The 18,139-nt window shown below is 36.2% G+C and overlaps 1 protein-coding gene across 3 annotated transcripts in view; it reads left to right on the top strand.

The window, feature by feature from the left end:
• The window catches only part of LOC148943582 (UDP-glucuronosyltransferase 2B17-like), a 132,688-nt gene that overhangs the window by 63,051 nt on the left and 51,498 nt on the right, over positions 1 to 18,139 (top strand). For 2 of the 3 annotated variants that reach the window (XM_089101530.1, XM_089101533.1), the window contains exon 2: positions 12,465 to 12,611. The exons of the other annotated variant lie outside the window; for it this stretch is intronic. In XM_089101530.1, the coding sequence (XP_088957656.1) occupies positions 12,465 to 12,611 (147 nt within the window). The remainder of the gene's footprint in view (positions 1 to 12,464; positions 12,612 to 18,139) is intronic. 3 annotated transcript variants of the gene reach the window in all.

Below are 18,139 nucleotides of genomic sequence, written 5' to 3'. Positions count from 1 at the left end.
TTCAAGTTGCAAAATGGGTCTAGGAGGAACATTAAGAAAGTAACTTGCTCTGAAATGGTCTTTGAAAAGTATTTCTTGGTGTTGAGGTATCCAAAAAGCTGTAAAGTATAGTTGTGGGTGAAAAAGATAAGTACTTCAAGTTGGAAAATGGGTTTAGGATGGACATTAAGAAAATAATTTATTCTGAAAAGATATAATAAAGCCTTAAAAAAAAGTATTAAAAATTATGGAGTGGACTTTTTGGGGGCCCGGGGAGGGCCTTTGGGGGTCTGGGGGGGCGGGGGTGGAGCCGGGGGACCCTGGGGGGACCGGGGGGCCCCTTCTGGTTTGGGTTAGGGGTTTCTTAACGATTGGTATCATGGTTGAGCGATCGGGGGCCATTTGGGTTATGGGAAGATGACCTCATGACACGCATTAAATAGAAATTGCTCACTGTGAGGGCTAAACTCAGAACCCGTTCTAAAGCCTAGTGTAAAAGCCTCTAGTAAAATGTCGCTCACTCTTTCACTGAAATAATTCCCAAAAATGTCTAAAACCATTTCACCCAAATAATCCATTAAAAGTAATCTCAGCGTGTTCCTTCTGTTTTTGGCATCTCTGTGCTTTCACATTTCAAATTTCTAGGAAACACTTTCCTACGTTAATCTCTTCATCTCAGTAATGTTCCTAGCTACACTATTAAGGTTTTGTTAGAATATCAATTTTTCTCTCCGACTTAAAGCTCAGTGAAGCCGTATTTAAAAATAGAATTTCTATCTCTTTAGACTCCTACATAATGCCAAGATTACAAGTGATGTTATTTCTTACTCCTGACAGTAAAGATCAATGAAGCCCTATTTAAAAATAGAATATTAATTTTTCTCTCTGACCTAAAGAACGTTTATCCCTCAGACCTAAGATTAAAGAAAGCCATAATGTTTCTTAATTCCCCCTTCGTGAATCAATATATTCCCCTAGCGATTATGTAAATCAATTTCTCAGGTTAGGTTAGCCTAAAGATCAAAGAAGCCATGTTTGTTTCTTAATTCCCCTTCGTGAATCAATAATTCCCCCGCCGATTATGTAAATCAATTTCTCAGGTTAGGTTCGCCTAAAGACATAAAACAGATATAAATTGCTGTTGACATCCATAAATGTGAAAAGGTTCCTGTTTTTTCACTCTCACTGACAAAAACAATAAAACAGACATAAAATGCTGTTGACATCAATGAATGTGAGAAAATACCTGTTTTTTCAATTTCACTGACAAAAACAATAAAAGAGACATGAACTGCTGTTGACATCCATCAAAATGAGAAAATTCCTGTTTTTCCATTTCTACTGTAAAAAACAATAAGACATGAATGAATTGCTGTTAACATCCATAAATGGGAGAAAGTTCATTTTTTTTCAATCTCACTGAGAAAACCATAAAACAGATATGAATTACTGTTGACATCCATGAAAAACATCAAATAAATTGACCAAAACACATAACCATCCAAGAAAACATCCATCAAAGGGAGAAAAATCATGTTTTTCAAGTGAGAAAATTCCTGTTTTTTCATTCTCACTGAGAAAACCATAAGCCACGTGGTTCGTACGGGAGCTCATGAGGCCTTTCTACTTTCATGTTCGCGATACAAGATTTTGAGTGTGGTGGCTATAGGACAAAAGTACCGTAGCGTCTACAAAAGGTATATCCTGAGCTTGATATTTATTTGTCGCTGTTTTCAAAAGATTTTACATTCCTGAAGTCACTCCCTCTGTTAGTAGTAAGTCTGCTGACCCCGCAGTCTTTTATGCTAAGTCATGCAATATATCGTGCAATACAAAGTTATGCAATACATTCTAAAACTATTTTTTTTAGTTTTTTCTCGCATATCTCAGGCTTGTCCTCAATTATCTGAAATTTATATATCCAAAGGCATTATTAGTAGAGCAATAGATGGCCATGTCCATTTCCTAGGTAAACCCCACATTGATTTGATTAAAATGAAGGTATGCAGAAACCTTGGTATTCTAAGAAAGCTCAAACATATTTTTCCTGGACCAATTCTAAGAATCATATTTCAATGCTTAATTCATTCTCATATTTCTCATTGTCCAGTCATATGGATGTCTACTTTCCTTTCTTTTCTCAAACCGCTTTCGAATACTTACGATAAAGCTATAAATCTTATTATTTGAAAAAAAAACTACGCTTTCTAAAGAGTTAAAGAGGCTGAGTCACAAGTTCGAACCTTAAAACGTACAGGGATTAGGAGGTACAGTTGGGGGGCTGCCGCCCCCCCCTACCCCCGCTTTTGCAGCGTCTTTTGTTAAGGTTAAGTCCTGTAACCTGCGATCAGTTGGTCGTACAAGCTCATCACATTATAGATTGTTATCGGTTAGGGAAAAATCTCCTGTAAAAAATCCAGCAAACAGGCTCAGTACTGTTTCTAATCAAAGAGATGCAATAGGATGTTCTTACGGTAAAAAATTCAAGCAGACTTCGTTCGTGTTGCAAAACCTTTCTTTGCAAGGTAAAAAGCGGGGGTTGAGGGGGGCGGTACTAACTGTTAGCTGATCGTGTCAGGAGTTAATGTTGGGGGGCTCCCACTCCCCACAGCCCCCGCTTTTGAAGATTCTTGTGTTAAGGCTTTTAATTCCTGAATGCTCAAATCAAATGCACAGTAAGATTTTCTTTTTTCAACTTTTCTTCGAGCATGCGGGTATACGGCATGTTTTCAAAGCAGGGAAGACTTACCTGTAAGCTGAAGGACGACTGTGATATTCTTCTGGAGACGCCTGTTAAGCCGAAGGATGTAATAGATTGGATTTAAAAAAGAAACTGAGTTTCTTTTTTAAACTTTAAATTTAAGAGATACTACTTTAAATTCAATATATAAAAAATAAAATCTGACGGGGAATCGAACCCCGGTCTTCCGCATGATAGACAGGAATAGTGACCACTGTACTATCAGAGACTTGTTAAAAGACTGTACTATCAGATAACTGACTGACAAAAAAAAAATAAGTGGCTATATTTGGTTTTTGAAAAACAAGGGAGACAAAAACAAGGAGTGATCGGATTGAGCTGAAATTTTGAGGATAAGCTTCCAGGACCTAGTAAAGCTTATTCTCTAAATTTCAGCCCGATCGGACAACGTTAAAGGGGGACTGTAGTGGGAAAAATTAACATGGGCTCTTATAGGAAAACGAGGTTTTTCGTAAATGTAAATTCGGGGGATAATTTTTTCGGTCTGAAAATATCAAAAGGACCTAACAGGTCGAATTCCGGTTTGAATGAGTCCTCATTCACCCGGATCCGTTGCCAATTGTGGCCTGTAGGCGTGGCTAACAAAAAAATTTCGATGTACATCAAGTGGCTATATTTGGTTTTTAGAAAACAGGGAAGGAGTGATCGGATTGAGCTGAAATTTTGAGGATAAGCTTCCAGGCCCTAGGAAAGCTGATCCTCTAAACTTCAGCCCGATCAGACAACGTTAAAGGGGGGCTGTGGTGGGAGGGTCGAAAGTTCCGGCCCACTTTCCCCCATGAAGATAAAGCCGTAGGGGGTGAAATTTTGCATGTTTCTTAGTTTGAGCTTAGGCTACAAAATGCAATCCCCGCCGTCTCTCTGCGACCGCTAGGACCGGAACTCACTTAACATTGTGGTGGGTCACCTCTTTAAAGAGGCACAAGTGTGCCTCCTTGATCCAGGTTGTAAATCGTTGGGCACCTAAACCGTTACTTGATATTAAAAACTTTTTTTTATTTTCTGTTCGTCTTTCGCTTTTCTTCAGCTCCATTGTGATATTCCTAGGTCCCTTAGATTTGCGTCTTCTTTTGTATCTGATCGGTCAAATTATCAGCTCCGTAGTTCTTTAAATATCCCAATTCCCCATACACCAACAATAAGATCTGATTTTAATCCTCTTGTTGCTTGTCATTTGACATGGAACACCCTTCCCAATTCGGCTCGAGAATGTCACTCGTTTGGCACCTTCAAAAGACTCGTAATTATTTTTTTTTTCATGCGATTAATTTTTCCTTGGCGTATATAGTGCTATCCATTTTATTATTATTATTGTTATTATTATTATCATTATTATTATTATTATTATTATTATTATTATTATTATTATTATAATTATTATTATTATTATTATTATTATTATTATTATTATTATTATTATTATTATTATTTTTATATTTATATTTATAGATGTTGTTATTCATTGCAGTTTGATAAAGCTTGTTTAATGAACTCTCCTTGTTTTTTTTTTTTGTTTTTTTTTTCTTCATTTTATGAAGCAAATGCTTTACATGCTAAGAGTTTAAATGTTTACGTTTATATGTTTAAATGCTTATGTTATGTTTATATGTTTAAATGTTAAGAGTTTAATGTTTATCTGATCTTTTCTTAATCCCCCTCCTACAGGCCATGGAGCCTTTGTGGGGATTTTTAGATTGTTGCGTAATTATTTTACTTTTATATGGAAAATAAATCTATCCATCTATCTATCTATCTACATCATCACGATTATTTTAAGCAACTTTAGTTCGCAGCAAGTATTATGAATACTATGAATTCCGAGGTGCGAAGTAGTTTGTTACTTACACCAGCATATATCAGCACATGGCATGGGTAAAGGTGCCTATAGGGTAGGGTAGACAATGGTTTCACCCCTCCCCCTCTAGAAGGCCAGGGAGTTACAAAACCGCAATATTTGTAAACAAAAAGATTCATTTTGGAAAAAAAGTTTTTTTCTTAGACCTACTCTCTGAAAGTTCTTACCCCTCCCCCTTGGAAGAATTCCAGCGGGTGTCTTTGTGCTTGGGATGTGCAGTGACTTTACAGCCAGTTAAAAAATTGTTGGGAATCCCAGAAACTTGGCCGAGTTTACTCAACAATTATAAAATACAGGATGTTTTTCATCTTCAATTTTCGCCGCTTTTTTGTTTCGGTCCCTTAATCATTGGCTCCAAGATCTTCCATTTTGAGGGGAAATATTTCGTAAGAAAATGTTTTACTGATGTAATGTATTGTTCTTACAAAAATATGCTGAAATTTGGGAAGGCGTCATAATATCAACATGCCAGGACCATTACCGTCAGGACATCGACAAATCCGTCATAACATCGACAAAAAAATCTGTCAGGACATCGACGGATTTTAAAAGTTTAGTTTTTGGGGTTTAGGGGAAAAAGTACCTAGGTTAGGTTACGTATTGAACATATGCTATGTTTTACCCCCGCCCCCTGATGTGCAAATATGTAGCCGGAATTTGTTTCTAAACTATTATATATTTATTACTATTATATAAACTTATCAATTTTTTGTCGATGTCCTGACTTGTCGATGTCCTGACGGTTAGATGTTATGTCGTTTAGTGCTTGTGACGGTTAGATGAAATGGTAGCACCCCCACAAATTTAAGTTTCGCTTTATTATGCAATTCTATGAACTATCAAAACACTAATGTCAAGCGGTTGTTCATCTAAAAGTTAATAGCTAATGTTACTTCCAAGCGTGATTCCAATGACTAGAAATTTACCTCCTCAGCCGATTCATGGACTAGGATTCGTCACTTTAATCAGATGGCCTTTTATGCTGCTTGCCTTTCTCAGTGTTTCCATATTTCAGGGGAAAAGGCTCTTTCGTCCCCAGATATTTAACTCGTGAAAACATCAGATTTATAGGGAAAGGAGCATTATCAGTTTTAGTTATCACTTCCTTCACAAAAATCATACGAAATGTGTACACTATAGCAAATCCAGATCCCGAAATTATTTCACGGGAAATTAACGGGAAGGCGCCAGGACATCGACACGTCAAGACCACTACCGTCAGGACATCGACAAAATCCGTCAGGATTTTGTCGATGTCCAACATCGACAAATCGACGTCAGGACTGTCGACGCTGTGACGGGTAGCGATTGTGACTGTCAATGAACTGACGTGTCGATGTTATGACTGCCGACGTTCTTACGGGTAGCGATTGTGACTGTCGATGAACTGACGTGTCGATGTTGAGACTGTCGACGCTCTGACAGGTAGCGATTGTGACTGTCGATGTCCTGACCTGTCGGATTTCTGACGGATTTTCCATGTCGATGAAATGACGTTTGATGCTTGTGACGGTTAGATGATATGGTAGCACCCCAAATTAACATAAATGACATACTTTTAAAAATATAAACGGTTTTTGGAGGAAAATTATGAATATATGTCAAGACTTTAAAGTGGAAATTGAACCTAATAAAAAGATACAATATAATTTTGAATTGTACTACTTACGGTGATTACACCCTTTTCCAGGACTTTTGTTGAAATTTATCTGTAGCATTACTTTATCATAAAATGCGCGGTTTTTTGCAAAGTTTGGATTTGCTTAAAGAATGGAAATTGGTTTAAAGTAAGCTGCTATGTTTTTGTCAAAGTTACTGGCAGAGCACTAACAAATTAAAAAAATCGATTTTTTGCCAAAGCAAATTCGTCACAAGAACTATAGCATAACATCAATCGAGAAAACTGACATACGCCAAACCCTCGATTATACGCAGAATTGGGTAGACATGGCAAAGGCAAATAAGCAAATCCCGAGGATGTTCCGAAATAGCAAAAAACTGCCAAAAATTCACGCAGAAGTACTCTTAATACATTTTGTTTGCATCAAATTATTACATTATTAGCATTATTATTTTTAATTGTCATTAAGTTTTTATTTAATTTTGTTCTTACGAATTGTGCAATTCTAAAACTGTTAGGCTGCATATTATAGAGTACTGTTGTCATGCATAATTTGTGTTTCTTTAATTGTTTACTTCCTAAGAGGATCGCAAATAATTCGTAAAGGGGATAATCTGCCTGTGGTACTGGTTAACAACCTTTAATAGGACTAGTCTAAAATTACCACCTGCCTGGTATGAAACATCCCAGCCCTAAAAACGGAAATGTGCAAATTTTAAAGCAATAATGGGCCAAAGATACAGTTTAAAAAAAAATTGCTTTGCAATATGTTTTGATTTGAAAAAATCAGCGTGCAGTCACTTTAAATAAAAGCGCCAAAATTGTACAAATACGGCCAACTGGCAATATAGCTTAGTCGATCGTAATTATCAGCCACTTAGTCGTTATTTAAGCAATAGCAGGTATAGAATGTCTAAATAGACTAGATATTTAACACTCATTGTGATTATCAGCTGATTATTATGGAACAAACAAATCTCACTGAATGCAAGGTCTGTTACATCGGCCAAGGTATTCTAGAAACAATACTCGCGGAAGCATATGTAAATTTAAACATGACAAGATTTGTAGGTATGGTATGAAGCAATTTAGGTGGAATGGTAGTTTGGATGGAATCCACACAAATTGATTAAAAAGACAAGTTTAATCAAATATGGGAAAAATTAGCTAAATGTTGCTATAGTCTACATTCAGGACTGTTGGTTTTTTCTCTAGGGTAATCTTTTTTAGTAACTACATGTCGTATCTAAACTCACCTATGATAAAACGGATTTAAATATCTCAGGCCTAAGTCAGAGGTATCTCAAACAAAATAAGACAATAAGGATTTCTACTACTGCTGCTAATACTACTTACAACTCAATACAACATCAAGCTGACACAGCTGCACAGCATCAGCATCAGCATCAAGCACAGCACAGCATCAAGCACACAGCTGCACGTCTTCCTCCTCTACCACAATCTATTCAAAATTTCATTCTTTCGCCCCTCCCATAAATTTCTAACTTCCTTTAAATACTTCCTTATCACCTCGTACAACCCCATCTGGGGATTACCTCCTGTCCGTTTAGCCCGACATGGAAGGACAAAAAGCAAAATCTTTGGTAATCTGTCATCATCCATCCGATAAGCTTCACCTAGCCCCCTTACCTTTAATTTCACTATATCCCTAGAAAGTGGCACCGAACCACGTTTTCCACAAAACTTGTTTGCTATATCCTCAGTCAAAGAAGTACCTAAGATTATCCTTTGACAATTCTGGAAAGACTGTGGGGGATAAGGTCTCCCCGTTGTCCTCATCAATACATACATGTTGTTGACAGTGGCGTCAAATGAGTCGGGGGACAGGAGAATTTCACATGCCCCCTTATTTTTTATCCTCCCTAAGTTTTAGAAACACCTTTGTTGGAGGGTATTTTGATTGATAATGCCTGTTTTATGGTAGTTTCATTGAGAAAATGGAAAAAATTGCCCCCCTCCCCCTAAATTTTGATCTCTACATTTTGCCTCCTTCCTCCTCCCTAAATTCACGTGAATTGACCCCGCTGATTTTGTTATTTTATTAGCTAGATATATTCTTTAGGCCCTAATTTTTAGCTAGATATATTTTGTACCCTAATTTATAATATTAGGGTAAAGCTCAGCCATTAATCTGTAATAATTTGAGTTCTTAAAATGTAAATTAAAGAAATGAAAAAGGTCGAACAGGATAAGGTAATAAACTAAATTGTGAGCTATTTTCTTTTTAAATAAATGTTTGAAAAAAAATAAAAAGAAACACTTTCAAGTATTTATTATATCGAACCGTATTTAATGTTTTGGTTTACAGCCACTGCACATGGAATTAAAATGCCATAATGTCATGTGTAATTTCCTGATGTCAAATGACTTCCGTAGTAATGAATGGTATTTTACGTTCAACACTAAAATGTGTTTATGAAAGAATATAAAGAAACACATTACATTTCTGGCACAGGTTATTTTAACTTCCTTGTTTTGTTGACATTTTGTAAACCTGAATAAAATTTAGCTTTAAGTTAATACTACCTCCAAAGTTTTCATGAAACGAGATAATAGACCTGATCAGAATGGAGAATGGAGACGAGACATGATAGACATGTTGGGAATGGAGACGAGATAATAAAATATGGCTGTATAAAATATGATGTACCAGGTACAGAAACTAAATTTGGCTTTCCAATATCGTAAAGGGTTGGAAAAACACTCGTCTTCTTTGCCGAGTTATCTGATTCTGTTGTCTTTTGTTTATTTTTCAACTCACATTCTTCAGAAACATGTTTCCATTGCAAAATTATGAAATTTATGTTCATATTGGGAGATATATCTTATCATTTCTTCCGTAAAATTGTTGACTGCTACTGCAAAACTCGTCGTAGTGTCAGGCACCTTGAGCTTAATTTGCTCAAGATTAAATAGCACTGTTTAAACTGGCACGTTTTCTTGTTAAATTGCACAGATTTTGCCGATCTAAATATTTGAGTAACTTGAGACATCAAAACTTTGAAAAAAAATGCCTATGACAAGCTTGTATTGGTTGTACCTCTTTATGACTAACTGCAAACTCGTCGTAGCGTCACGCACCTTGAGCTTAATAGATTAAATAGTACTGTTTAAACTGGTAAGTTTCCCTGTTGAATTGCACAGATTTTGGCGATGTGAATATTTGAATAACTTGAGATCTTAAAAATTTGAAAGAAAAATGCTGGTGACAAGCTTGTATTAGTTTTACCAATTGCTTCGGCACAAATTGGGAGAGCAGGGAAGTATTTGTCCCCCTAGAGTTTTCCGTCCCTAGACTTGAAAAAATGGCTGTTTTTGGTGTTTTAATCGAATAAAATCAAACAACACATTTCTGCCACCAAACGAAAGGACTACAGCACATTTTCATAATTTTACAGAAAAGAAGAATAAAACTCCATTCTTTTCAAAAGAAAAACTTTTGCTCGGTTATCTAACTGTGACAAAACTATAAAAGTTGCAATGTGTAGCCAAGGCCGTACTCAGAGGAAGGGGTTAGGGGGGTTTTAACCCTCCCTAAAATGTTTGTCTGACTCGTAAAAACGTAACAAAAATGGATATAAACAAATTTTCTATGCGTTTTTTTGGTTTATTTGTGTAACAACCTCCCCCCCACGAATTATTTTTGGTTAAACCCCACCCCGAAAAAAAAATACTATGTACGGCCTTGTGTGTTGCTGAATAGTGTAACTTCACTTTGGTGTATGGAGCATTACAAATGTCAGTATGTCAGAAAGAGGCAATATATATAGTTTTTTATCCCAAGCCAGCCTACCCTTCCTTTTACAAAACAAATGAATTTAAATAATTTTTTTCCAGATGAAATTAAAGAGCAACATCAAAACCCCAAAAAACATAAACTATCTTATATACGAGGGGGGCTGACACACCCCTCAACTCCCTGTTTTACACCAATGTAGCTGCGTGTAATAGACATCGATTGTACCAAAGGGAAACATAATCAATATCTCTCTGATAATACTTTCAATAAAGTATACATGAACCTTTATTTAGCGCATAAGGTTGAAGCTGAATGGGGGGATAGTCACTTCATATGCATGTTCAGTTTTGTTCTTTTAGGTTTTAATTTAGTTCTTTATTTTATATTACATAGACTTGTTCTTTTTTATTTATTTTGTTGCTTTTTGCTTATTTTGTTGCTCGTATGTAACACATAGTAAAATTCTTTGAGAATAATCATCTCCAAAATGTTCAGCCCTTAAATGATATTCGAGTAGGGGTATGGGGGGGGTGATCTTAATATTCGAAATCAATTTTTCATTCAAAGTTTTCGCATTAAGAAGGGGCATTGAAGAAACCTTATTCATAAGGTATGGCCACTAGGAAATTCTGCATCAGTTGTTGTTTAGAAAGAGGGTGCCAGAGCTTCCAATGTTTATTCGAATGTACATTCTACTGATATTTCTAAACATCTGGCTCGGAAAGACCAGCCCGGGTAAAACAAAAGAATAAAAAAAAAACAAAAAAACACGCACAAATGATCATTTTTTTAAGAGAAAAATAAAAAAATTGTATTTCTGCAAATAGGGGCTCAGAATCTCTGCTGCTAATGAACGAGTTTTACTTATTTGGAATCACCATGAAAAACAAAGTCTTTTCATGTTATTTTATCAAAATCATTTTTTAGACTTTTGCCAACTGCTAACACTGGTTGCCTCTTACTTACAGTCCATTTTTATAAAATTTATGATATGCTTCTGCAAAGGCATCCATACCAGAGGAATATTTCGCACTTTCTAACCGATTTTGAAAGAAACTTGACATTCGCTCTTCTGCCACGACAATATGAACTGCTTTTCCTTCTTTTTGTTTTTAACGTATTAATTTTTTTCTACAGGAAAAATGCGCAGAATAACTAGTCGTGTTTGACGGCATAAAACATAAAATCGCGAAGAAAGGAAGAAAACGAGGACATTTAACAGCCAGTGAAAAAATTGAAAAATTATGCAAATATTTCGTTCAAGACCTCCGCTTGACCGTCCTCAGTGCAGAATAAAACTGATAAAAATATAAGAAACCAAACCTTAAAATAAAAACACAAAACTAAAATTGGACGACCCTTTCTTAGTAACGATACTTACTCTTTCACCGATGCTAAGAAAGAGTCGTCCAATTTTAGTTTTGTGTTTTTATTTTAAGGTTTGGTTTCTTATATTTTTATCAGTTTTATTCTGCACTGAGGACGGTCAAGCGGAGGTCTTGAACGAAATATTTGCATAATTTTTCGATTTTTTGACTGGCTGTTAAATGTCCTCGTCTTCTTCCTTTCTTCGCGATTTTATGTTTTATCATGATTAGCCAGTGTGGTCTCAGAAATTATTTATGTTTTACGGCCTATTGTTACGGAACGAAAAGAGTTTAAAATAGAGGTCCTTTACTGTCCAAAGCAAAAGTTTTTCCTGTCTGATAAAAAAGGAAACTCAAGTTCGTTTCCTGGAAAAATTAACAACCAACGTCATTTAGTATTACCAAACCTAAACAGAAAAACTTCTTTAATCTTATTTATCTGTTTTTTATTTCTATCCTTAACTATTTTATGATCCAAAAAAAGAATTAAAAAAAAACGTCTGTCTACTTTCAGAAAATTGCGGATTGGATCGTAAGAAACCTTGAATTTTTATTGCAATAAATCCAAATTTTAAAAATGGCACGCGTCGGTTATTGGAAACACATTCAAGAATTACGCTTTGGTTACATCTCAGAAAACCGGTTTCATAGCTACAGAAACAAGTGATGGATGATACTTAAACAGAATGCATTGGACTTGTATAATTTGGGCTATATATTTGCACATTAGGGGTGAGGTGGGAATTAGGTTGGGTTAGTCTAGGCTAGGTTTGGGTTAGGTTTCCATAAAAAGTTCTTCTAAAGAATTATTTTATCTATTATATATTGTTATTCTTCATTAGGATTAACCTAACTTTACTCCTTGGGTGTGTTTCTAATAACCGACAAGTGCCTTAAAAATTTCTAAATTTTAACATTTTTTAACGATTATTTAATAGTTCCTATTTTTGCCATGCTTTGATTGCAATGGTGCTAGTAGTTTTAAATTCCTATTAAGTTTATTTCGTATCCCCACAAATTATCCTTTTTTTGTTTATTATTGTCTTTATTCTCAAGTGTCTCTCGAAGTCTGTTTTATTCCTTTCTTAGCCAAGTTAACACGTTTTGACTTAACATTTTAGGTTGTTTTCAAACGAGAGAATGTTATTTATCCTAGAAGTTCTGTCGAGCTTATTGAGTTGACAGTAGACATGAAAAATGGATCTATTCAATCGCACAACTTCAATGAATTCGGTGAGGTTTGCATGGACAACAATATTTTTTGGATGGTAAATATGCTCTTTGCTTCTAGCATTTCAGAAATATGATCTATTTATCGATAGAACCATGAGAACAAAAAAGATAAATGTTTTCCTTCAAAGCATATTTGTTCATAGTCAACGTAGCAGCGTTCACTCACTAAAGAGGGGTCGATCTTCTACGTATTAGCTCCAGCCGCTACTTTTCTCGACCACTCCCCATAGAGGGATAAGCCATGAAAACTTGGGAAGTTGCTCATTCAGTCAGAAATTGAAATTTTCTAGTGCCTACTTTGAGGAATAAAGGTGATTGGAGCCCCTACCATACTCTTTTGTCCCCATGCACCTCATAGCCCCAATACCATCGGGTAAATTTGATATAGCCATTTCGCTGTTAATAATCCAAAGGTAAACATGGCTCCAGAGAAACATAATAAATATATTCCTAAAAGCAAGGGTCCAAAATTATGCAGCAGGCCCATTCTTCACAAATGCGTTTTGGTAGAAAAGGAGGGCACGTCAAATCTTGTTAAAACCAAAATCGAGCAAAAAATTTAAATATACCTATATGATTGGAAGTACAGATTGGGCCCGTCACCCTTGAGCCTCCAACGCCCCATGTGCCCAAGGTTGTCCCTGTTTACTGATGACATCGGTTCAAAATTTTAGGTCTGTTATTCTACGTAAAATAGTCGGAAGGTCTAGTACATATACCCCTGGGAAATAGTGACAGACGCAGCCCAGGGGCAAAGGCACTATATTGTGGAAATCGTCCATTTTTTACTGGAATCATACAAGAGTTTCGATGTGGGAGAGTGGACCCCCTCCCTGGAGTTCTAACCTTAGATAGAGTCCAAAAGGAGTTGATTCTAAAACAATTGTTTTTCGTGCATTCAAAGGCTTCACTTAGCTATGAAACTTGGTCTGAGCCAGCCATTTGGACAAACCACGTAAATGCAAGAGCAAATTTTGCTTTCCGTTCGGTGTGAAACTTGTATGGTAGGAAATTAAATTACTAAAAAAAAGAATCGGAAAATTTTGGTTCATCCTGGACCAAAAAGAGCTATCGACCTTGATGTACTTGGTCAGCCCAAACCAGAAGGAACAAACATAAGTAGAATTTTTTTATGAGCCTGAACCAAACGTACTTACTGGAGTCAGAATGTTTTTAATCTGCCAAGACGGAAAGGACTTATTAAACTTGAAATGTTTCCGATCAGCATAAACCAAAAGAGTTCCCGGACAAGGGATATTTTTGATCAGTCCAGAAGGAAATGGAGCTATTATGATAATCGTGAAGCCTACGAGGTCCTTTTGGACCCAGGCCAAAAGGGGTTCTAGGACTTTGAAAGCTTTTGATGATATCAAAAAAAGATATATGATCGGCTGGAAACTTTCAGAGCATGTACCACAGGCCAATGGAACTTAACCCCACAACAAGTTTTGCCCAAAGTCCATAGATGCATAAAATTAATGTTTTTTCTGAGTGCCCTGAGCCTCAGAGCACGCAAGCCCTCGGCGAAGGAGACCTCATAATGTAAGTAATTTTTCCCAAAAAGCAGTAAATGTACGAAATACCGTTTTAATTACCGATTGACAAAACTTATATACAGATCAAGTACCCTGTATCAGCGAAACTTCAATGCCCGGCATATTTTCCGAAAGGACTTCAGTTCATATGAAATTATTGTTTCCTATAGGCTTGAAACTTACACGATATTCATCAAGGGGACTTCAAAGAACATGCAGTTTTTGGCCAAATAGAGTAAGCTCATTTAACAGGCTTTTCGTTCTGATCGACTAAAAACTTACAAAGCATGTACTCTGGGGTAATTCGACATTAACATACAACAATGTTTGTTGTAACTGTACAATGTAATTACAAAACTATGTAATTTCAACTACAAAATTTATAACAATGTAGTTATACAAAAAAAACTTGCTGTACCATTCGCTTTAAATTTCGACTAATAATACCTGAAATCATGAGAAAAGCTCCGGATCAAAAAGGTTTAATTCCATGAAATGGGTTAAAGTTGAATAATCTTGTAATCACGATGTTTCAGGAAAACGTTTAAGGTGATATCAGGGCCTGGTATGATTTTTTAAATATATTTTTGGTATCACCTTTAACTCATCCTTACTGAATAAATCTCCCTTCACCTCTGAATTGTGATAGTTTTTTCCATCTATATCTCTCTATATTCAATATTATTTTTTATAAGTTTACCAAGGTTTAAAAGGGTTGCCGGCGTTTACTCTCCAGCGACTACCCCCCGGAAAATACCCTCCTCCCCCCGGGACATACCTCGGTACTGGTTAAGAAAGCGGTAAATGCGCGACAGCTACGTTCATGCCATGCTACGTTCGCACCCGATAGTCAGCCACGTTTTGATTTTTAGATTGACCATATTATTCCCCAGTTTTAAAGTTCCTTGCCAAATACTCTGTTCTGTGATTGGCTGAAATCTAGTCTTATTTACTGCTGAGTCCATATAAATTGGACTTTATTACATCAATGAATGTAACTTTTCTATTTTTTTGGTTTTTGATATCACGAAATTGTAGGGTTATCCTACAATTGAGGGGAACAGCTGCGTGCCTCAACCCTTGTTGTCACACTAAATTTGGTGCTCTTTAACTAAACGGAATCTTTTATATAGTGCTAGTTTGGTTAATGCTAATGAAATAAAATAAAATCAGATGAATATATAGTAGTTTAGAAACAAAATTGGGCTATATGTTTGCACATTAGGGGGGGGGGGCAAAGCATACGATATATTAAATACGTAACCTAACCTAGGTACCTTCCCCCCCCCCCTAAACCCCGAAAAACAACAATTTAAATACAGTTCCTGCCTTTGTTTATATCCCAGAAGGCAGCGTAAACCTGTTTTTCATCACGCGTCTCGGTCTATTTGATGAGTGGTTTGCACTGCCGTATATAAAAGAGGCCGTTTAGTAAAAGAGTACCCTAAATTTTGACTCTGCATAACGATGTCTCGGAAAAAAAATCCCTGAAAAACACCCACCCTTATTTTTCTTTCTGATTTTTTTTTTGTGGGATGGGGGTCTCCCTTCTACTAATAGCATGCGAATTTTCCATGATAGTGACTTTGCTGAGTAGCGTTAAACATAATGAATTTTATTTACTTTGAAATCGAGGCACAAAGTAAACTCGTTTGATATACCTAATTTTGCGAAATTTTGCTTCTTGGGGTTTCAGTTACTATTGGGACGGGTCACTTTTTTACTTACAGTTCGTTACCCCGAACTATTTTAAAATTTAAAATACTTAAATGAGCTTATTCGTCCCCGAAACAGTGTTATAAAGAAAAGTACATGCTTTGACAGCGTAATGTTTTCATTGAAAAAACAAGTTTCACTTTAGCATAATGAGGGAGGCTTCAGGGTGTATGGCAGCTTCCCCTTCCCCCCGGTTTCTTGCTTACCGTGGTTTTCCTTTGCTTTGACGTTTGAAGTCAGTGTTGTCTTTAATGTAAAATAATATGTTTTTTTTATTTACAAATCATAAAAGAAGTTAAACTTTAGGTTACAAAAAACTTTATAAAACGCATCAAAAATTTGTTTATATGCATATTTGTTACTCTTTTACGGCTCGGACAAAAGAAGGGGGGGTTTCAAATCTGGTAACCATCTTCTCCCCCCTTAATATGGTAACAAACTGATGGTAGTTTTTTTTAAGTTGTACATACACGGGGGGGGGGGGTCATGGGCACCCATAAGGGGGGAGGGGCAGGGGGTTCCCGCCCCCTGGCTAAATGATGTTGCCTTATTTTTATATTTTTGTTCTGAGATTTCTATTATATAGTATTAAAAGTGCCAATTAGACGAGGTTTCTCCCTCCCCCCTGGAATTCAGCTTATCGGTGCCCATGGGAGGGGGGGGGGTATCTAAAAAGCTCACAACTATGAAAAGCCTCATTTGTCTGGAAATTGAAGCTAAAATACCCCATCCCCCTGTAAATTGAGGTTTGTATCTGTTGGCAAATCTTTCATTGTCTTTCCAGAAAAATGTTAGCTTCCCAAAAAATTCAAATAGAAGAAATAGAAATAATATAAGTGATTTCATAGCCTTAATTTTTCCAGCGTCACCATTCAAGTCATTTTAGCCCTCATAAGCAAGGCCGTATCTAGGAGAGGGGGGGGGCAAGGGGGTTTGACCCCCTCCCCCCCCCCCAAAAAAAAGTTTTTATCCGACTCGTAAAAACGTAACAAAAATGAACAAAAGCAAATTTTTTAAGGGTTTTTTGAAGTTTTTTGGTAAAATGCCTCGAAAAAAAAGTTTTGTAACCCCCCCCCCCCCTAAAAAGATCCTGGATACGCCCACTGATATTGAATGCTCATGAGATTGGGATTGATGCTCATGAGATTAAAAAAAAACAAAAAAAAAACAGAAACATCTAGGCTCTTAATTAACATCTTTAATGAATATTTGTTTATAAACACATGTCTTGCATCAAAATACCCTGCGAAAATGTCCCGGGAGTCAACAGTCTACAGAAAAACGGTCTCCTATCCAAGAAAGTCTTATGTTAATTATGAAAAGTAGAAACTATTGTTTTATGTGCGTATTTGTGGTCTTCAAAAGGGCAGCTACTACCCTGTCCCCCTCTTGCTACCATTCTTAACAGGGCTTCCACTATCCCCGAATTTTCGGAGATTTCCCCGAAAATCTATGTGTCTCCCCGAAAAAAAATTTGGTTCCCCAAATCCCCGAAATTTCCCCGATAATCACCCAATCACGGTGTCACCCCTAGTGACTATCCGTAGCAAACGTTACTTTACATATTATATTTTTTCACTACTATCTTGTTCGTTAATTTTCGTCTCCTGTGTTACTTCGCATAAAAATCAGATCGATACAATTTAAGTATAGATGGTTCTTCGTATGTTCACAAAAGTATAATTTTCCTGCATTTAGATTAAACCATTTCGAATGCAGTATTCCAAATGGAATAAGATTCTTACATTAACATCATTCGTGGTCAAGACAATCTTGATAAAATTAGCCAAGCATTATACTTAAAGTTGTTTAATAAAACGCTCAGTTGGATTTTGGGCTTTGAAATTGAATTTCCAAAGAAGGAAATTTGTTTTGAAAGCCGAATCATAAGTTTAAATTTTGTTTTCTTTTGCTATTTTTGGTTATGGACATACTGTATTAAGGTTTAATGATTGAACGCATAATATATTGAAAGAATTAATCTTTTTGCCAGGAACTCTTACCATTTTAATTGTTGTTTTATTTGGTGTGTAAAATTTAAGTTCTTTTCTTTTTTATCTGAGAATTGTATTGGTCATGCCACACTCAATCCTCAAACGTATTCACCCAGCACTCCCCTCACAATTATTATTCTGGTCCCTTCAGCCGCGTAATATTTTCAGTGGGCGTAATATTTTAAACTGCAGTTTTATGATATTTGTACGGTGTTGCAAAGCTGTTAGTTCGGCGAAGGAAATTAAAATTTTAAAGGAAATTAAAAGGCTAATTCTGAGATAAAACAAAATAATTTAAAGAAATTGTGGTACAATTTA

The sequence above is a fragment of the Artemia sp. Qi Xiang Cuo genome, chromosome 15 (assembly GCF_049724085.1).
Source record: "Artemia sp. Qi Xiang Cuo chromosome 15, ASM4972408v1, whole genome shotgun sequence".
Taxonomy (NCBI): domain Eukaryota; kingdom Metazoa; phylum Arthropoda; class Branchiopoda; order Anostraca; family Artemiidae; genus Artemia; species Artemia sp. Qi Xiang Cuo.
Note: the sequence above shows the minus strand (reverse complement) of the source record. Positions and strands in the feature narration are given on the sequence as shown.